Source organism: Mus musculus, chromosome 5 (assembly GCF_000001635.26).
Source record: "Mus musculus strain C57BL/6J chromosome 5, GRCm38.p6 C57BL/6J".
Classification (NCBI taxonomy): domain Eukaryota; kingdom Metazoa; phylum Chordata; class Mammalia; order Rodentia; family Muridae; genus Mus; species Mus musculus.
In genome coordinates, this window is record NC_000071.6 from 110,434,597 (window position 1) to 110,456,678 (window position 22,082).

At 49.2% G+C, this 22,082-nt stretch overlaps 1 protein-coding gene across 2 annotated transcripts in view; it reads right to left on the minus strand.

The window, feature by feature from the left end:
• Positions 1 to 13,907, minus strand: part of Fbrsl1 (fibrosin-like 1) — an 86,753-nt gene extending 72,846 nt beyond the window's left edge. For both annotated transcript variants that reach the window (NM_001142642.1, NM_001317042.1), the window contains exon 1: positions 13,284 to 13,907. In NM_001142642.1, coding sequence (NP_001136114.1) covers positions 13,284 to 13,571 — 288 coding nt within the window. In that variant the 5' untranslated portion in view covers positions 13,572 to 13,907. The remainder of the gene's footprint in view (positions 1 to 13,283) is intronic.
• Positions 13,908 to 22,082: the final 8,175 nt, after the last annotated feature.

Here is a 22,082-nt window from a genome sequence, read left to right on the forward strand (position 1 = left end):
ACTCCGGGTTTAAACTCATCACCTGACATATTAGGAGAGCCCAGAAAGTGTAAGAGCTAAGCCTAGCAACGCATGCCCTTTAATCCCAACACTGGGAGGCAGAGGCAGGTGTATTTTTGTGAGTTTGAGACCAGCCTGATTTACAGAGTGAGTTCCAGGAAACACCATCTCAGAAAAACAAAAACAAAACAAAAAGAGCACCATCTGGCCTATCTTGGGTCATTCTGTCTGTCTGATCACAACACTGCCCAGGAGAAACTGTCTCCCTGACTTTGGAGCACCAGTGAGGGAAGGGATCCTCACTGGCCTGAGCTATACTCAGATCATTAAAGGGAAATAACACAAAATACAGGGCTGCCTTTAGCTGTTCTACAATCTACCTCCCCCTACTGGTTAAACACTAAAGCTCTGAGAGGTTGTGCAGCCACAAGCCAGAGCCTTAGGCATTCTGTGAGATACTCACTGGATGGATATAAAACCAGTACTGAATACCTTAAAGTCAACCTAAACATTAAAGGCTCAAAAAGACAGCCTGGTCTCAGTGCCCCTAGAGCCTTGTGCTGGGAAACCCTCCTCCAAACTCTGGGGAATGCAGCTCCTCCTTGAACTTCTGGCAGAAGCCAAAACCTGGGAGTCCACAGGGCCATCCTGCCAGGACCTGTAGCTATAAGCTGGAGCGCACAGCAGATCTGACTACCATATATATTCAATGTTAGCCACCAACACTTAATCCCAGACACAAGGCCCCACTTGTGGCAACAGCCTCACAACCATATGCCAGCCTTCAAGCCTGTTTCCCTCCTCAGAAAAAATATCAACACTGAGTGCCCATTCAATTTTCTCTTTTTCCTTTCTGGTTTTGAGACAGTAGTTCTCTGAGTAGCTCTGGTTGTCCTGAAACTCACTATGTAGACCAAACTGGCCTCAAAATCAAGAGATCTGCTTGCTTCTATCTGCATGTACCACTACTGCCCATCCCCCTCCCCTGTTCAGTTTTCTGATGGTGACTTAACGTGACTGTTCCCACCAAGTGTTACTATGCAACACCAACAAAATTTCTAATTGCACTGCAGTAAACCAACCACAATGAGACTTGCTCCTCCTTTGGGATCCAAGCTGCTTACCCGCACCATGGCCCTCCGAGGCTCAGCCCCACTCCTTTTAGCCAGGAAGGTACATGCTCACTCCTACTCCTGTGACCAACAAGCCCAAGACAAAAGCAGAGAGGCCTAGCCCAGGAACAGCCTATTTGAAACCTTGCTCCCAGCTTCCCAACTCACGTGACTATACTGACCACAGAAGGCTGATTCTGGAGCCCAGGAACCTTACATAGTAGATAGGCAACCACTGCTTCAGCATTCAAGGACCCCTTCTGACCAAATCAACTATTCAAAATTAAATTCCAGCAGCCCCAGCTGGGTAGTGGTGGTGGCACACACCTTTAATCCCAGCACTCAGAGAGACAGAGGCAAGCAGATCTCCGAGGCCAGTCAGGACAGCTAGGACTACACAGAAAAACCCTATCTTGAATTAAAAGGAGGGGAAAAAAGACACACACACACACACACACACACACACACACACACACACACACACACACACACACACAGAGGAGTCGAAGAGATAACTCAGTGGTTAAAAGCACTGGCTGTTCTTCCAGAGAACCTGGATTCAATTCCCAGCACCCACATGGCAGATCACCGCAGCTGACTATAACTCCAGCCAGGGAACTCTAGACCCTCAATAAAGACAAAACACCAGGGGGCTGGTGAGATGGCTCAGTGGTTAAGTGCTCTTCCGAAGGTCCTGAGTTCAGCAGCAACCACATGGTGGCTCACAACCATCCATAACGAAACCTGATGCCCTCTTCTGGAGTATCTGAGGACAGCTACAGTGTACTTACATATAATAAATAAATCTTAAAAAAAAAAAAAGACAAAACACCAATGAACAGGAAATAAGTACGTTTACAGAAAAATCCCAGCAGTCCTTACACTTCACCCCCTGCTGAACCTACCTGTTTGCTTGTTCTCTGGGTGGCAGGCAGGACTCCCATGAACCACACTAGATCCTTGCAGTCCTGACTTCAAGTAGGCAGTGCCAACTATCACGACATCTAATTGCCTCTCCAGCTGCAAATAGAGAGCTCTCCTACTCAGATCTTCCTCTCCTCAGCTCATACCCCTCCCTAATGGCCACTGAATTTCAGAATTACAGAACCTGTGTCACATATTCCTGACATCTCTACAGACCCTCATGACCTCTTACCTGCTCCAGAAGGCTCTGGGCCATTGTACCATCTCTGAAATGTCCAAGTTCATGGATATCACCTCCATACCCGCTACCCAGTTGCCAGCAGGCTTTAGTGTATAGGCCAAGTAAGTAGTGTGGACTGCCACATGATATGGGGAGGTAAAGAGACCATGCTACTCCAGAGCTAGTGCTATAGTGTTGAAGTCTAGGAAAAGTTGGGGAGGCCAGAGCAGCAAGGTGGGCCCCAACCCATCCCACAACTGCTGAGCAAAGTATCTTGAGCATTCCACCCACCAAAGTTCTAGGAAAGAACGATCCCTTCAGATCTCAGTCCAGGGCTGCACTATGCACAACACTGTCTAGGCAGAGGGTCACCTGGAAATAAAGCAGACCTTGCTCTATCTAAACAAGGTGCAAGAAGGTACGAAGCACTGACATTAGCAGTACTATTCAGGGAGGAGCTATAACTAGACATGCAGGCCACTTGTAGTAAAAATGCAATTTAAGCTTATCCCCAACTAGCTTACAAATAAATGACTCAGACTACGGTTATTTTATTTGGCTTTGACAATTACAGGGGCAGGGGTGGGGGGTGTTTAATAACCCCTAATCTACTTTCCAACTGCTGGCCTGGCCACCTCCCCAGCAGTATATCCCAGATACTTGCTGTTTCTCCAGGCCGTGTGCTCTCTCCTCTCCTCCGTGGTGGCTTGCTTCCTCCTCCTCAGTTCTCCTCCTCCATCCAGGTTAATCCAAACCTACCTACCTCTAATCCCTCCAGTAATTGGCTGTAGCTAATTTTATTTAATCTTTAGCCAATAGACTTTTTTTCCTGTTTTTTATTTATTTACATTCCAGTCATTGTCCTGCTCCCAAAGTTCCACATCATATTCCTCTTCCCCACCCCACCCCCAGCCTTCCAGAGGGTGCTCCTCCCCACGCAATTAATCAATAGTTTTAAATAAAGGAACAACATTTGCATAAGAAAAGCTTGTAAATTACACCTAGGCCTAGGCCGTTAGAATTTAGCATTGCAATACATAGCAATAGACCAACCCTAGAGAGCTAAGTGCTTGGGGTCCGCACCTTGCTATTACCAGCTGTGTGTGACCCTTTACAAGCTCATGTCCATTTTGCTGGCCTGGGCAATAGTTTTGAAATCCGTCTCCACAATCAACGCATCCACAGTCTAACATTTCCTTCCTTTCAGCTCCAATCTGTTGAAAGGCCATGGTCCGTTCAGACAGACTACAGCCTTGTTCTCTGATCCCATTTTTTTTTTTTTTGTGGGGCATTTTTTTCCCCTCTGAGCTGCTGTGAGGACTGAGCAAGGTCAATGAGGAAGATGCCCTATAGATAGCTAGCAATTTGCTAGAAAGGAGAGCACTTGTAGGAGGGACCTATGGGATCTCAGGTCTGACAAGGCCTACTGGGGGCCACTCTCTGTGAGGATGTAGAGTCTGTGTACTCTAGACACAGAATTTTCCACGGCCCTAAAAACAAGAAATTATGGAGATTTGAGTGAGGACAGTTAAAAGGAGTGGGAACCCAGATGAACAAAGTGGTCCCAGAGCAGAAACAAATTTCAACCGTTGTGGCAAAGGCAGGAAAGAAGAGAAGGTTTGGGACTCTAGGGCAGAAGACCCCTTGCATATGGCTGATACAAGCTCTAGGATATCCTGGGAGTGGTGGCCTTCAAGGCCCTCTGCCCTAGTCAGGATAGACTGGACCCTCAGTGCTCTCCTATGAGGTCCATACCCCTGAGGGGCAGTCTCCCCTAAGTCACTTTTCCTGGCCTATCCTCTTTAGCCAGAGACAAGGCAGGCCAACAAGCCATCTTCTCCTCTAAGCCCTGGGAAGACACACCTCACGTCTGACTTCTGCCACACTCCAGGCCCCTCCAAGCTTCAGCACAGCTGCTATTCAGCTGTCATCCAGGATGTCCCCAAAGCCTCTTCTGCAGTACAGGGGCAGCTGAAGCCAGCCTGGATGTTTCTGATGCCACAAGCCAGGGATATGCAAGGATCTACGAGAACTAAAATGGGTCGAGAAGGGGAAAGGGCCTGCTCTCCTCTCTGCACTGGAGTCCACAGCAAGTTGTGGTCCAGCAGTGTCTACCTGGGATAGACTGAGTCTGAAAGGCAGACTCAGAGGGGCCTAAGCATGTTCGTCACAGGTCTCTCATCCTAGTGTCCAGTGGCTGGCAGGGAGAAGAAGGACATGCTGCCTCATTACCCTCCCTGCAGATAAGGAACTAAGGCCCAGAGCAGGAAGAAGGTTTTCCCAAGCAGTTCACAGACTTCCTGGCTACTCCTGGCTGGCAAGGCTGGGGGGCAAAGGGCCTCTTCCTAGGAGCTTGGAGACAGTGGCTGTACTGCTGGGGGATGTGTAGAGCCCTGAGAAAAGGCTCATGGTGCTCCTGGAACCCTAGAAGATGTGGATTTTATTCCTGGGTAACAGGAAAACTCCCTGGAATTGGAGCCTTGAGAAGCAAGAATATTCCCAACTCTGCTTGGCCAATCCCTATCTCAGATGAAGGAGGGGGGGAAGCTAGGGATAGTGAAAAATATCACCACCTCACCTCAATCAAAAGAAGCTCCTTCTGGGCAGTCACTGTGCTCCCTCCCTGCCTGGGTCTGGGCCATTCAGTCCCAGTTCTAAGTGTATTGGCAACATGGAAAGAGGGACAGGCAGGTCATACAAAACAGCCTGCTCAAAGGCAACCAAAGCCCTATACAGTAGGAACAGGACCCCCAGAGGCAGGGTCTGATGGGGCAGTGTGGTCAGGGCAGATGAGAAAGATCCCTGTGAGAAATCTAGCTTCTAAAGAGAAGAGCCTGGGCCTTTTGAAAATGAGGAATGTCAGGAGGAGTGAGGACCACAGCCAAAATGCAAAAGCTGGCCATGGAAGCCAGGAAGTCAGCTGGTCAGATGCCAAGGCAAGGGTTACTACCAACATGGGACAAAGCAGGAACAAAAGGCCACTCTCTAGGAACCTATGCCTGAATCTCACCAGTCACTCACCAGCAGTCTACACTCTGAAAACGCCTTATTCTGTCTGCCTGTTCAGGATGAGAACATCACTGCAGCCTCTTTAGAGGCTACCAAGAGGATAAACACATGAAATCCTCCAACCACCTGTATTCTGAAGACAGTGCAACATTGACCTGGTTAGGGTTTGCTTTGAGGAACAGCTATGCCAAAGAAATCAACACACTCCCCTATTCCTTACAGCCAGAGGGACTTGCCAGAGGGACTGGCCGGTACAGCAGCATATGCAGGTACCACTGGGACAGCTGCTTCAAGCAAGAATCAGCTGGGCTGTCAGGCCATGCCATGCCAGGCATCTAGCAGGAGTCACCCCAGTGCACACCTGTATACGCTACACATGCTACAACTGGCACCTGTCCATCCAACTCTCAACAGAAACCACACAGAAAAGCTCATGTTGCAGTGAGGAGCACTAATACCTTTCTTAGCATCTCAGAACATGGCACTAGAGCATCCCCGAGTCCCTACAACACTCATCTCACACTGGTTTAAGAAGCTACCTTGGGTACTTTGGGGACCCCCTGCCCCAGCCTCCATACATTCCTTAGCTTGCCAATCTAAAATGGACACTTTCTAAGCTGCTACACAATGACCAACCTCCTCCAAAAGCCACCAGCACCCCCTCTCCTCTCCCAGCTGTATTTTGGTTGGTTCACTTCAAGAAGACCTGAGACCCACCATTCTGTGCCTTTTTCACCTGCCTGCTCATGTGCTATGAGACAGACCTATAGCCAGAGGCTGGATGAAGTCTGATGGGATGCCAAAACCTCACTGGTTATAAACTTAGGGACTTCCAGTCCTGCAAACTGAAACAAAAGGATCCTTTCTAATCTGCAGTTCAGAGGGCTGAGGAACAGGCTCCTGGCAAAGAGTGTGCCTAGGTGGCATCACCCTCCCTCAAGCCCTCTAGAGCTTTACTAATCTGTCAGAATCAGTATGCCCTCTTTGCTGGGTGAAGCAGATCTACTTCACATACCCTTAGGCTTAGCCTCTATAGTCAAGGGCTGCCTTCCGTTTTGCTTACAGAGAAAGTAGTTCCTGGCACAGGTGACACTATACACACACCTCTGGAAGGCCACAGGGGTCGAGAGGCAAAAATTCCACATGGATGGCTGCAAAGCAGAGCTCTGGGGCCAACAGGCTGGTATGAGAGGCAGCCAGGTACCTGCTGTTCCAGCGTAATGTTCTGACTAGTTTCCTACTCTACCCTATACACAGCCTCCATCACATCCCTCCTACCCCCATACCATCAACCAGAGCTAGAAGCCAAAACCACACCCAAGCACATGTGGGAGTGGAGGTTCTAACCCACCTAGCAGCAGCTGACCCTGCAGGTGGGAAGAGCTGTAAGCAAACACTGGGCCTGGATTCAAGCATGGCTCATCTTGGCAGGAGCAGGCAGCTCATGGAAGAGAACAAGGAAGTTAGTTGTCCAATGACTGTGGAGTCTGGATGGAGGGGTACAGAGGTGAGCATCTTGGGTCACTGGGACTTGAGTGGACTAGGCCCTTCCCAGACCTCTGAACACTATAACCTGGGTGAGGTGCCCCAGCCTTAGCAGACGGGCACTGCTATGTATGTATCGTGTGCATACCAGGTCTTAGCTTCTGCTCATAAGCTGCCTCCTGATAGGCTTCCTAACTGAAAGCCAGGCCAGTTAATAAGGCTGGATTCAGGAACCGGAGAATTTTGTCTCGTAAAAGTAGCTATTCTAGAGTACAGGAAAAAAGAGAAATTCTCAATCCAGTAGAGCTGGCAGAACAAGACAGTCTGAGACCAATCCCACCAGGATTACAGCAACAAAGCTCATAGCAAAACCTGGAATAGCCTCCCCCCATTCACGCAGCCCTCTCTGGGGTTCCAGACACCTGCAAGAGCTCACAACTGAAATGTTACTGGATCCCAAGAACAAGCCCAGGCTCGGTCAGCAAGGCCCAGGAAGGCGCTTCAAGAGTGTTCCCATGAGATGTTGCACATCAGAGCCAAAATTAAAGGGTCCTCACTACAAGGGAAAGAAAGATGCCAGAGAAACACCATCAATCCATGGCTCTAGCAGTGCTAGGAAATGCAAGATGAAATGACAAACTGACAGCAGTGTAAATTTACGGTTATAAACAATAGCAAGATGACCAGAGTCAAGTGCTGGAGGATCTAATGAGAACTCAAGAGTACTACAGCCTAGGAGCAACTGGGAGCAGCTTTGGGAAAATGGCTTTCTCACTGAAGCAGAACAAGAATTGAGGGGAGGCCGGGCAGTGGTGGTACACGCCTTTAATCCCAGCACTCGGGAGGCAGAGGCAGGCGCATTTCTGAATTCAAGACCAGCCTGGTCTTCAGAGTGAGTTCCAGGACAGTCCAGGGCTACACAGAGAAACCCTGTCTCGAGGAGAAAAAAAAAATTGAGGGGAGAAGTATAAGAAATAAATAAAACAAAATTCTACTTATTCAAGAACGACCAAGGGGCTAGGAATGCAACTCAAGCGGTGGAACATCTGCCTAACATGTCCAGGATGGCTTTGACCCCAGTACCACACCAAATCTGCTATGATATACGTTTCTTACCCCAGCACTCGGGTGACAGGGCAAGTTATCAGCTACACAGCAAATTCAAGGCCAGGATGACCAAGGAACCACTCTCAGAGCCCCGCTTTGACAACTACGGCTGGCTCAGTCTCCTCCAGGTGTCACACTAGGCCTGTTCCTAGAGCACTGTTCATGCAGATCTGAATCTGGTGGGGGGTGTGGATGGCTGTGGTCGGTCAGTGGTGAAGAGAGAAGGAACAGAACACAGATACCTGCTGTCTCCTGAGGGGCAGACAATCAAAAAGGGGCAGCCTGTTAGAGGAGCAGAAAGAGCCCCGCTGGGACAGGCAGTACCGTGCCCTGTTGTGGCCTTCCTAAGCAAGCAGACAGTTGGGAAAAAGCCTTTCAAGCAGAGAGCAGTTGCAAGCCAAGGTCCAGGTTTGAAGTGGGTATATATGGGGACTCAAGAGAGGCAGATGTGGCCATAAGGATCCAGATGTATAGAGAAGCTCAAGCCAAGAGGTTAACAGGCCCAATAAGCTAAAAAGAAAAGCTTTCCATAACCACAGGTAAGGGGTTTCCAAGAGATAAACGAGACCCTTCCAAAAACTATACAGTTGGGGAAAGGGGTGTCTGCATCACAGTGCCAGGCAAGGCAGGCCAAGAAGCTGTCTGCTTAGACAAGGCCTTGGCACTGAAAGGGCTGCCCAAGGTGCACTGTGCACTCATATACGCCAAAGGGCCTGAGATGGCCTTGTTTTCACATGCTGTGTCCATTCATCCCCCTCAGAGGAACTGGTCTTTCCCTCACCCCCCACAGCTAGATCAACAGCACCTGGGAATGCCCTGTACAGAAAAGGTTAGGCTCCAGGCTCCAGACCTGGGATGAAGCATGTACACACACTGAACCTCATGCCAGGAAGCAGCCACAAGGAGGTACCACAGGCTCCTAGATGGGAAACGCCACCTGCCATAGCTCTCTTCTCTCCTCACCTAGGTGTCTGTCTGGTCTCAGTCCCCACAGCTATTACAAACACAGACATGGCAGGGGATACAGATCCTTAACCATATGGGGCACCCCCTACCCAGCCTACCAGCAGCTCACAGAAGGACAACCCAACCCAGATCATAGCCAGGGTGAACACAGCCTTCTCAAGTTGTGTCCCAAGAACCTGTACCTGCAAACAAGAGACTCACGATAAACCCACTGGTCTAGTTTGCTGCTCAGCCATTCTTAGCAGTCACAGCAAACTGGCAGCTGGCAGCTAGACTGACAGACTTTTGCTTTTATTCTTGCTCTTTTGGCTCCTCCCCTCCCCCCATCCCCCAACACACACACACACACACACACACACACACACACACACACAAAGTCTCTCTACATAGCCCTGGCTGCCCTGGAACAGAGAGATCCACCTGCCTCTGCCTCTGGGATTAAGGAAGTGTGTACCACCGTGTCCTGTCACAACAGTTTAAGCACAGCACTGTACACAGTGTGGTTGTGTGGTTTTATAGACATATTGTATGAATTATAAGTCATGTGTACTGACCAGAGAATGAAAAAAAAAAATCACAACACTTAGAAAAAGTAACTGATGAGCACCACAGCACACAGCATTTGGGGGAATTTTTCTTTTCATCTTTGTCCCACAGTGCACAGGGGTAAGAAGCAATTATCTTCCCTCCCTAAGTAGACAGTATAGTTCTACCAACCTCCATTGTGAGGTACATCCCTCAACTCCATGTAGGTAATATTGGCCATCCAGCTGTGTCTCCTCTGGGAATTCTCCTCCCACTGTAGATGGCATCGCATCCATATACCCGACTGCACCTCCATTGTGAGAAACCTTCCACTTGCTCGGCTCTGTGCCTTCCCTGTCTAGGCAGCACAGCTCTCTATGCCACTATAAGGAATCCTCTAAGTGCCAGTGCCATAGTTGTTACTTGCTATGACTCCACTGTGAGTAAGTGGCACCTCCCTTCAAGTGTAGGGGTACATCTGTCCCTGGCTACTTCCCTAGACAGAGGCTCTAAAAAATAGCAGACACCATGGAATGTGGCACTGGGGCTGAAGCAATAGGACACCCAATTTTCTTTTGTCCTGTTTTGATTTTTTGTTTTCCAAGACAGGGTTTCTCTGTGTAGCCCTGGCTGTTCTGGAACCAGCTATGTAGACCAGGCTGGCCTTGAACACACATACACACACAGAGATCCGCCTGTCTCTGCCTCCAGAGTGCTGGGAGTACACCATTCACCACCACACCACCACCACCCAGCAACACCACAGGGAGCCTGACCTTCTGTTCACACTCAATCAACTTGCATAAACAAATCAACAAAATCACATGACATGAAAGCACAGGTGGTTTCCCCTGGAAGACCGTACCCCCCAAAAAAAAAATGTGCTCTTAAGCAGGGCAGTGGTGGTGAACTTGGGAGTCAGAGGCAGGTGGATTTCTGCCTTCAAGGCCAGCCTGGTCTACAGAGTGAGTTCCAGGACAGTCAGGGCTACACAGAGAAACCCTGTCTCAAAAAAAAAACAAAACAAAACAGCCGGGCGGTGGTGGTGGTGGCCCACGCCTTTAATCCCAGCACTTGGGAGGCAGAGGCAGGCAGATTTCTGAGTTCAAGGCCAGCCTGGTCTACAAAGTGAGTTCCAGGACAGCTAGCAGGGCTATACAGAGAAACCCTGTCTCAAAAGACCAACAAACAAAGAAAAAAAAAAAAGTGCTTGATGCTGGCCACCTTAAAGCTACATGGGCCTGAGCCCTGCTCCCCATATCTTAGCCTTAAGGGATAGAAAGTGCTTGTCTGCCTGGGGCTGAATGCAGGGCTCTGAGCCTGCCTCCTAGAAAGAAATACAGGTACCAGCACAACTTGTTCAGTGACCTAAGGCACATGTACTGAGTGGAGAGGATGCTTCTGTCCCTAAACCAGTTCCTCACCCTTTCACTGCTGGGTGACAGGAGCAGTCTCCTCTCACCTTTTTACACCAAGAGAATTGTCACAAGGACAAAAAATCTACATTTCCTAAATGCTGGAGGGAGGAACCATGGTTCTATGGATCTAAATCTGTGGTTAAGTGCCACACTGCACCCTCTCTGCAACAATCACCACCATGACATTTGGGAAAATAGCTATCCCCACAGACACAAAAGAGCCAAAGGTTGCATCCCCTACAAGGACAAAGGGAAATGAACAGAGATATCTGAGGCTGCCCTGGCACAGGGAGCTGCACAGACATTCTCAAATAAGATAATGGGACACTCTTCCATACAACTCAGAAGTCATTCACATATACTGAACTGCCTTTGGGGGGATTATGCAGACTTTGCTGACACTCAAATAGTGTCATGGCATGTGGGGATCCTAAAGTCACTGCTGAGAAGAGCTCTCCCTCTGGGCTGGAGTCCTGCTGACCCTGAGAATGTGGCAGACCATCTCCCCCGACAAGTGAGGCTGCACACACAGCAAAGGAATCAGAAGCAGGACAGTCCAGACTGTAAACTCCAGTCTGCTTGTATCTATCTCTCATCTACAGGTGGGAGTGTTCAAACCTGCTCGTAAGGTCATCTGAAAGGATAAATAAATTCACATCTGTAAAGAGACTGGCAGAGTGAACTCGTCATCACTGATACGATGAGATTATAAACTACTTGATCTCAGGGAGAAAATCCACTACAGTTTACCAGTAAATGATACCCAGCAAAACTCTTCTAGACATGATCTAGATCTGTCCAGAAACCAAGTACTTTCCAAGGCCAAACTCAGGTGAGGCTGCTCATGAAGATACCAAATTTTTATATAGGTGTAAGGAGGGGCAGGGTAATCTCTCAGAACCTGGATAAGCTGGTGAGACTGTACAAGTCAACCCTCTAGATGTGGCCTAGAAGAGGTGGGGAAAGGCCAGAGAATACAACTGGATACAACACAAGCTGACCATTTAGATACAAATGGGCTGGTCTAACAACAGTGTGATGTGACCTTAAGGCAGTAGCTCTGGACTTCCTGAAAGGCCTTTCCTCTCTTCACAAGTATTCACTCCTTAATATGTTGAGTCTTGATTGTTTCCTTCTGGGTACTGGGAACCCGCAGGCTCAATCCTCGCATTGACAAGTGTGAGGGGCAGAAGCCCAGGAATACCAGTCAAGTCTCCACAGTGTGGAAGAAGGTGAGACCAAAAACTGTGTCACAGGACCAAGCAGTACACAGGTACACAGAACACCTAAGGTGAGGCTGTAAAGCCTGAGACCCAAAAGAGGCCAAAAAAAGAAATGTGGAGAAGGCTAAACAGATGTGGAGGCTCTTTTGAGTTCTTTTTGGGCCTAGCAGACACAGGTGTGGCAAGGTAGGAAATGAGATTGCAGATCTGGAACTTCTGGTACCATGGCTGCAAAGTAGGGGCTTTAGCATACTGTCTGGCTGTGTCATTATCATCACTAAGGCAGAAACCCCGAAGCCTTCGTGTCTTCTTAGCACATCAGCACCAGACACAATACAACACACCCCACAAAATCATCTTAGTTTAGGATCTTTGGCTTGGGCCTATAACTCATCTCATATTCCCCAGAAGACACAAGGGCTGAACACAAAGTGGGACTCGGCCCTGCATGCGAATCAAACAAACCCATCTCAGGGCTACTCATAGTGGCCATCACCAACTGACCCTCAGCTCTACAGACCCGGCAGACCCCAGGGTTAGAATATGAACTTGGGGAAAACTCCATTTAGATATCCAATGACCAATTCCCCTTTCTCAAGCTTGGCCTGAAACTGGGAAATCGCAGGTATCAGTCAGGGCAAGAGTGAATAGGGTCGCAGTAATCCCTGCGACCACAGCCCAGCAGATGAGATGTGGTCCCCAAAGTTTTCACCCAGACAGAGATCTCTGCATTGCTAGGGGTTTGAAGGTTCTGCTAGTGCCCTGAAGGCCTGACCAGCATTTTCAACCACTTGAGTTCCAGAGACACAGTGACTACTCACTCACTCACTGACCATTTCTCTCACTTCCTTCTCTTCTACTAACCTGAGTTCAGGTCGGAAGGACACTTTGCTCAGCAAATACTGTGCACGACAACTCAGTCAAACACGTAGTATTCTTAGCAAATCTATTACCTATACCCATGCAATGATCACCAAGAAGGGTTTGCCAGTTGACTCCCGGTTCCCTCCAAAGAACCCTTAAGAGATCATAGGACAGGAAGAATCCCAAGTGTCCATTTTATCGTCGCTGCCTCCCCGAGGCCCAACAATGTCCAAATCCCCAGCTGGTCCCGGACGCAGCGATAACTTGGCAACAAGTAACGATCGCTGCAAAGCCCGCTTAGGTGGCGTGGTTTAAGTCCTCCCACACACCCCTCACTCCAGGTCCTCTTCCTGGCAAGGTTGCAGCGCGGGGCCAGGAGGCATACGTATGCGTTTCCTTGGTCCCGGGTCTGGCCTTCCAGCCCACCTACCTCCAGGGCCTCCAGGGTGCTGAAGCTGGCTATAGCGAAGCCGTCAATAACCTCCTCCTCCTGCGAGCTGGACTCGCGGCGACGGCGCCGCGGGGGGCGCGCAGCGCGCAGAGGCGTAGGGCGCTGAGGCGGCGCGCCGTGGAGTCCCGCGTTCTCCTTGCCAGGACTGGGCTCTGGCTCCTCACCCGACGACGGGCTCTGGGCGCGGGCGTCCCGGGCGGCTTCCCGACGCCGGCCGCGATCTCGCTGCGCGCGCGAACGCCGGCTTGGCCGGACCTTGGCCTCCATGGCGGCGCCGCGGCGGTGACCTTGGCGCCCCGCACCGCCTGCTACGCCGTGCCGCCGGGCTGCGAGGGCGCCGCGCGGGCTCGGGGCCGGGGCGGGCTCGGGACCGGGGCGGGCATGCCGGGCGCGGGCTCTCAGCACCGGACGCCGCGCGGGCTAGGACCCCGGGTCCCGCGCATCGGAGTGCGGCGGTCTCTCGGCGACCCTAGACCAGGTCCCCAGGGACACGGCCCATGGCGACCGGCGGGCAGCGGCAGAAGGCGGCGGGTGGCGGAGCTTCTGAGCACCGGGACCGTGAGGCAGACACAGTAGTGGCAGCGACCAGAGCGGATAACAACTGACGCACTTCCGCCGGGCCGGAGTGCCAGAGGAAGCGGGCGCAGCTGGGGGAGGCTGACCCGTCGACTCCGCCCCACCCTGGCCCCGCCCTGACCCCGCCCTTCCGGACTAAATGGCTCTGCGCTGAGCGGGCCCTCGCCCTTTCACGTTAAGCCCCGCCCCCGAAAGGGGGGAAGCTTTCCCTTTGCTCCGCCCCTGCAACAGGCCACACCCGTTTGCGCACAGCTCTTTAGAATTCCGACCCCCCGACCCTGTCAGATCACGCCCCATTCTTCCCGGCTCCACCTCTCTTGTCTACGCTTTCTCAGTTCCTTAAGCCCCGCCCTTGCCTTCCGGTCCTGCTCACCTGTGCAGGTCGCTGAGCCTAGTCATGGTCAGATCCCTCCTACTTCATGCCTCGCCTTGTTGACCACGCCTACTAGGCAATTAGTGCTCGCCTACAAGTACTGCCCAGCCACCTACAGCGAGTTTGTGGCGATCAGCGCCTCCCCTTCCGCCCTTCCCGTAGGAGGTGATGGGTCTATGCACCTACAGTAGCTTGGGGCAAACTGAGTGGAAGCACGTGAGAGAGAGTAGGTAGGTTGGTGCTGGGGGCTCACTGTGCTGAAGTCCTAGAGGCAGCGCGTACGTCATCGTCCACCTGCAAGCCCTCAAGCCCAGTTTCACTCTGGTCCCCATGCAAAATTAGGTAGCGCCCTGAAAACCAAACCCTCCAGTCTCAAGTAGTCTTTCCTTAGAGACCTGCCTACACTAGTCCAAGGACTTGGGGACCGCCGATAGGAAGTACAAAACTAGACAAAACCGTGAGTTTCCTCAGCAACTTCCCCAGTTGGGATGCCCTGGAGCTGGGCACGAAGTCTCAGCAATTCCTCCAGTGAGAACATTTGACATGAAGAGAAGGGAGGTGTCACAGCTTGGGCATTGGGCACTGAGTGAAAAGTGACATTGAGCCATGCCTACATCTGGGCAGCAGAGGCCCTGAAAGGAAGCAGACACGACTGAAGAATGCCCCTGGACAGGACCTCAAGTGCACATTTTCTGGCTCCTGAGATGGCCACAGGCTCTCTGCCAAGACGTCCCTTGGGGCATCTGGGAACGTGGCCTATCATCCACAAGTGTGCTCTTTCACTTAACAACACGGGGACCAACACACCTGCCAGCCTACCTGCCAGCCTTCCCTCTTCTTCCCATTCCAGATTTTATTACAAAACTACTCAGAGCTAGCATCTAACTAGCTAAAGAACCCTGTTGGAAAGACGCAGAACCAAGGCAGCTCCTCATTCCTGCTAACTGTTCTCTTTTAGACACCTCCTCCTGAGACCACCCCACTCCCAGCTTGTGGGGAGTTTCACTCTAGGTCAACCCTTTTCCACTCCAAGAACAACGACTGAGACCCGATTTTTGAAGTTTTCAACAGAAATAAAAGGTATCCTTGCTTACCAGTTATCTTAGTCAGGGTTTCTATTCCTGAACAAACATCATGACCAAGAAGCAAGTTGGGGAGGAAAGGGTTTATTCAGCTTACACTTAAATCACCAAAGGAAGTCAGGACTGGAACTCAAGCGGGTCAGAAAGCAGGAGCTGATGCAGAAGCCATGGAGGGATGTTCTTTACTGGCTTGCTCAGGCTTGCTCAGCCTGCTCTCTTATAGAACTCAAGACTACCAGTCCAGGGATGGTCCCACCCACAAGGGGCCTTTCCCTCTTGATCACTAATTGAGAAAGTGCCTTACAGTTGGATCTCATGGAGGCATTTCCCCAACTGAAGCTCCTTTCTCTGTGATAACCCCAGCTGTGTCAAGTTGACACAAAACTAGCCAGTATACCAGCTCTCCCTTGTTCTCAAATGCATTGCCTCAGTGAAAGGCAGGGGCTCCAGAGACCAGGTTAGGTCCAGGACCTTTCTTTCTGGGTTTCTTCCCAATTTCCTTACCTCTCCTGGGATTAAAAACTCTGTTAATTCATTTCCAACTTAGAGACTAGTCATGGCCTCCCTGGAGGAATGGGACTCTAGCTCAGTTGTTCCCTAGAGGAGGCTATGGAAAGACATCTGTACTGATTCTCTCCCACAGGACACAGGGAGGGAGGGAGGGAGGCCTAAGAGGGGCTGGAACACGCTTCATTTGCCTAAGCTGTAAACTGGGCTCATTTGCTTCCATGTAGAGGGCCATTTTTGATGACCCAAGTGTTCACTCAGGTTGGCAAGGACTTGCTAAAGTTTCTGATGCAATTTATACTTGTTTCTTTTTTTTTTTTTTTTTTGGTTTTCCAAGACAGGGTGTCTCTGTATAGCTCTGGCTGTCCTGGAACACACTCCGTAGACCAGGCTGGCCTTGAACTCAGAAATCTGCCTGCCTCTGCCTCCCAAGTGCTGGGATTAAAGGCATGCGCCACCATTGCCTGATTTATACTAGTTTCTTAGTGGAAATGATAATCCTATCTACCTGTAGGTGGAAACCCCACCAACATAGGGACTCTCCAAAACAAACAAACAAAAAACAAAAACAAAAACCAAACAGCTGCTTCCCACACACTGGTCTACATCCCAGGCCTTTGCCTGGTTCCCTGCAGCTCTGATCCTCACCTGTTCCTCCTTTGGTTGAGGTTATCAGGGCCCCCCTCCCCTCCATTATAAGGGAATACAGGTCACTTCTGTGAGCTCTTAGTTTTATAAAGATATGTACAGAAATGCTCGGGAGAAGCCGGGCATGGTGGCACACGGCTTTAATCCCAGCACTCGGGAGGCAAAGGCAGGCGGATTTCTGAGTTCGAGGCCAGCCTGGTCTACAAAGTGAGTTCCAGGACAGCCAGGGCTACACAGAGAAACCCTGTTTCAAAAAACCAAAAAAAAAAAAAGAAAGAAAGAAATGCTCAGGAGAAAGCTTGAGGACATTTTATTAGAGTGTGAGAAGGATGGGCTAGCTAGACATCCCGACAGCAGCTGGGAGAAGGAACCTGGGTAAGAGGAAAGTCAAGAAAGTCAAGCTTTCAATTGAGTAAGAAGGCAGGCTCAGCAGTGGGGGTGGACAAGCAGCTGCACTTCAGTTGGAGTCAGAATAACAGAGTGTCGGGGTAAGTAGGCTTAGAATTCTGACCCACTAAAGAAGGGGGGGGGGGGTAAAGAAAACAGTCTTTTTGAGGTAAGAATACAGAAAAGAGAACAAGCTTAGCAGCAATGATCTGTAAACAATTGGATCCCGGGAGAGACTTCTGGTGTCTATAAACTGATGTCTCCAGTTCAGGTCTTGTCAGGTTCATTTGAATTAACTCTCTACTACTGTCTCGTTGAACATGGGTTAGAGGAGTTATGTGGTTGCTATCTTCAGCAATGAAGCCTTGCTGTCAGTTTGTAGAGAGCAACCTATTGGCTTGGCAAGGAGCTGGGTTGTTTGGGAATTCCCCCCACCCCCATTTTGTTTGTTTGTTTTGCTTTTGACTTTGGTTTTTTTCGAGACAGACAGGGTTTCTCTGTATAGCCCTGGCTGTCCTGGAACTCACTCTGTAGACCAGGCTGGCCTCGAACTCAGAAATCTGTCTCCCAAGTGCTGGGATTAAAGGCGTGTGCCACCACCGCCCAGCCCCCTTTGGCCAGCATCTCTATTAGATACAACCAAGTCCTGGTACTGGATGGTAGCTAGTCTTTGCTACTTTCTGGGGTCTTCTTTTTCCTCCCCTTTGTCCCCCTCTCCATTTCACCTCCTATCACTGGATAGGAGAGAAAGAAGGATAGAGGGAGGAGAGAGAGAGAAGAGAATCCCTAATTCTAATTTCTTACCTTTTGTTTCTCCTAACAAACCACACTCAACATCCCTCAATGGCCAACAACCACCAACCCCGCTTCTCAGGGCTCTAACATTTACATACCCTCCAAAAAGTTCCCAGAATTACAAATGTCACACTGTCACAGAAATTATCTGCAGCTGGCAAAACCATGCTTCTGCTAGGGCAAGAGGCAAATCATATCATAGTCAGCTGTTATTCCAAAGCAGCCTTATATCCCCACACCTGGGATTAAAACGAAAACATATTCTTGTAATATTTCTGTGGGCTTTTTTTTTTTTTTTTTTAAGAAATCAAAATTGCAGAAATCTCACTACAGCTGAAAGCTTCGTTTGGTGACAAGAGACAGCCATTTGGGATTCTGCCTCTCCCATTATTTGGAGATTTCATTTAGATCTCCTTCATATTTGTATATGTTTTAGGAAGCCCCTACTTTATTAAGGTTCCATGCTACCCCCCAAATGACCCTTACATTTAGCTGTGTCTCCCCATATTCCCTCCCTTGCCCCTTTCTCCCTTCTTCTTCCCCACCTGATTCTCCCATTCCACCATCGCCCCCATCTATACATGGCTCCCTGTTCTATTTCCCTTTCCTAAGGAGACCTGTATGTACTCCTAGTCCCAAACTCTGTGCCTAACCTCTGTGGTTCTATGGACTGTAGCTTGTTATCATTGACTCAATGGCTAATACTCTAGGTCCAGAAAGACAAATAGGGTATGTATTTTCCATTTTTTTTTCCCCAAACTTATTAGGGAAATGGTCGTTGAGGCCCAAAGCTGATCCAGCAAGAAAGGGTTCGTCTTCAAAGGGCTTCCAAGTCAGATGATGCCTAGCTAAGGAGCTACTCCACACCCCCTCAAGCCCTTGTCCTCACCTCTCCCAGTTCCAGTCCTGACTCATTCTTTGTCAGCAATACCATAAAGACATAGCACTACCTTCAGCAACTTGGGTTTCCCCATTAGGGACTTCCACTAAGGTAAAGCTAGACCAGGCTGGCCTCGAACTCAGAAATCCGCCTGCCTCTGCCTCCCAAGTGCTGGGATTAAAGGCGTGCGCCACCACACCCGGCTGTAAAGCCAGATTCTTAACCTTCCTGCAGAAAGTAATTTTGAGACCATCTAATATGAGACAGAGTTGGAGTTTATTAAAAGTAAGTTTGACAGGGCCAAGGAGATGACTCAGCAACTATAAGAGCACTTGTTCTTTCAGAGGACCCAGGTTCTTTTCCTATCACCAGTGTAATAGCTGACAAATGTCTGTAACTTCAGTTCCATGGGAACTAGCACCTTCTGACCCTCAAGGGTACCATGCACACATGTGGCGCACATACATAATACAAGCAAAACACTCATGGGCATAAAATAAGATACTTTTTTGTTGTTGTTGTTTGGTTTTTCAAGACAGGGTTTCTCTGTATAGCCCTGGCTGTCCTGGAACTCACTTTGTAGACCAGGCTGGCCTCAAACTCAGAAATATGCCTGCCTTTGCCTCTGCTTCCAGAGTGCTGGGATTAAAGGCATGCACCACCACGTCCGGCTTAATAATTCTTTTAAGAAAAAAGAAAGTTTAAGGGGTCGGAATGTGGCTCAGTTGGTAGAATGCTTACTTAGCTAGGTTATATCAGGCTACAGCTTCCATCCCTACAACTACATAAACCTGGCTTCATAGCACATAACTCTAAGCCCAGCATTGAATTGAAGGCAGGAATATTATAAATCCAAGCTTATTGAGGCCACCTTGGGCTACATTAACCTTCCACCTCCGTTTTATGATAAAAATTTACATTGATTTTTTTTTTAATTTTTAAAATTTGTGTGTATGTGAGTTTTGCCTACCTGTGCCTGGTGCCTGGGGAGGTTGGGGCCCCTAGAATTGGAGTTACAGATAGATGGTTTTGAGTTACCTTGTAGGTGCTGGAAACGGATCTTGGGTCCTCTGCAAAAGCAGTAAGTCCTTTTAACTGCCATCTCTCCAACTCCAAGTTCTATGTAGATTTAAACATGGTAATTAATAGAAAGTTTGCTGCTCACGGAAAGACTAAGGCATACCCAATGTTGGCTTCTCAAAGGAGAGATTCGAATGGTGTTTGAAATTACCTCCCAAAGGATTGCCTAAGGGCTGGATATGGTGGTGCCCACCTTGAATCTCAGCACTCTAGAGATAAAGGGCAGATCTTTAAGTTCAAAGCCAGCCTGTTCTACATAGATCTAAATGAGATCACAGGCCATTTCCTGATGTCAAGGAGTTGGTAATCACAGCTGCTAAGGAAAAACCTACATCGAAGCATCAGAGGACGTCAGATGTTTTTACTGTAAACAATGGTTTAGTGTTGTTTGTGAGATTCCCATAAAATATCTGAAAAAGACGATGACTCTTTAAGGTCATGTATACTCAGGCCTTAAACCTGATTATGTCACCAACCTTCCCAGAGTTCATAATTGTGTTAAAATTCATCTATCTACCTATGTCTTTCTCTCTCTTTCTTTCTTTGTACTAGAATTCTTTTTGGTTTTTTCTTCTTTTCTTCTTCTTCTTCTTTTTTTTTTTTTATTTTTTTATTTTTTTATTTTTGAGACAGGGTTTCTCTGTGTAGCCCTGGCTGTCCTGGAACTCACTTTGTAGACCAGGCTGTCCTTGAACTCAGAAATCTGCCTGCTTCTGCCTCCCAAATGCTAGGATTAAAGGCATGCGCCACCACTGCTGGGCAGGTTTTGTTTTTCTAGACAGAGTTTCTCTTTGTAGAAACTAGCTGTCCTGGAACCAGCTCTGTAAATCAGGCTGGCCTCAAACGTTGCGATATGCCTGCCTCTCCCTCCCAACTGCTAGGATTAAAGGCATGCACCACCACCACCTGGCTGAACTAGAATTCTTGATTCACAACTGCCAAGAGGCTTCAGACTCTGGAGTTAAGGGCCTTGTTTTTCTTTCCAAGTCCCGATAACCCAGACCTCTCCTTGTCTTTCTACTTGCTTCACCCACAATAGCTCACAATACCTATTCTCTGTCACTGCAGGACTGCACCTGGCCACTGCTGCAGCCCAGGCCTGTACCTGGCCACTGCTGCCTATAGCAGAGTGTCCTCCCCCTGGCTCTCTGAGAGGCAGTGTGGGTATTAGTTGCCTCCAGCTGATCCATCAGCTGAGTTCATCAGTCTTCTGTGGAGTTTGCCTTTGAGCCCCACCCCTTTTGTGCTGGACTCTGTGCAAAGCCAATCAATAGTGTCTGTATGTGTATGTCTCTCTGCCTGTATGTGACCATGTGTCTGTGTGAGTATATTTGTGTATGTCTGTATGTGTGCCTGTGTGTATATCTGTGTATGTCTGTGTTTGTGTGTGTGCCTGTGTGGGTCTGTGCCTGTGTGTGTCTGTGTCTGTGTGCTTGTGTGTGTCTGTGTGAGTATATTTGTTTATGTCTGTATGTGTGCCTGTGTGTGTCTGTGTGTATATCTGTGTATGTCTGTGTGTTTGTGTGTGTGGCTGTGTGGGTCTGTGCCTGTGTGTGTCTGTGTCTGTGTGCTTGTGTGTGTCTGTGTGAGTATATTTGTGTATGTCTGTATGTGTGCCTGTGTGTTTGTCTGTGTATATATCTGTGTATGTCTCTGTGTATATCTGTGTGTGCCTGTGTGTGTCTGTGTCTGTGTGCCTGTGTGTGTCTGTGTGAGAATATTTGTGTATGTCTGTATGTGTGCCTGTGTGTTTGTCTGTGTGTGTGCCTGTGTGTGTCTGTGTGCTTGTATGTGTCTGTGTGTGTGTGTGTGTATCTATCTATCTATCTATCTATCTATCTATCTATCTATCTATCTATCCATGTCTATGTAAGTGTCTGTGTATGTCCGTGTCTGTGTGCCTGTGTGTGTGAATATCTCTGTGTGTGTGTGTGTATGTGTGTTTTTAGACTACAGAGTGGAGGGAAGGTAGAAGGCTTACCTTGTTTGACCCTGTGCTTCCCACCTTACATGGGGCAGCACTCTCGGTGATGGTGGCAGTGGTGCAAAGAAGTACAGCACTGGGCATGGTCACAGTGTGTCAGTTCTGGAGGTCCAAACTGGTAGCCATTTGTCCTATCTTTGGAACCAACCTCCTGGAGAACTATGTTTATAGTCATCTTTGGTGGCCCCTCTTGCTGGCTGCTGTTCGAGGATCTTCTCTTCCACCTGCTTCTTCTGGGCCCAGGCATGTCCCTCCAAGTTCAGGCCTGTGGCTCCTTGACATGAAGCCCTCCCTCTTCATCTAGCCCACAAAAATATCACTGTTGCTCGGAGGCTGACTACTGGCCTGTCTAAACAGGAAAGACATTCCTGGTGGCCATCAGGGTCAGGAACCTGAATAATTTGTACTCAGCAAAGCTGAAGGAGGAGTAGAACAAGCAGTTTTACAGCCCAGAGAGACCTACGTG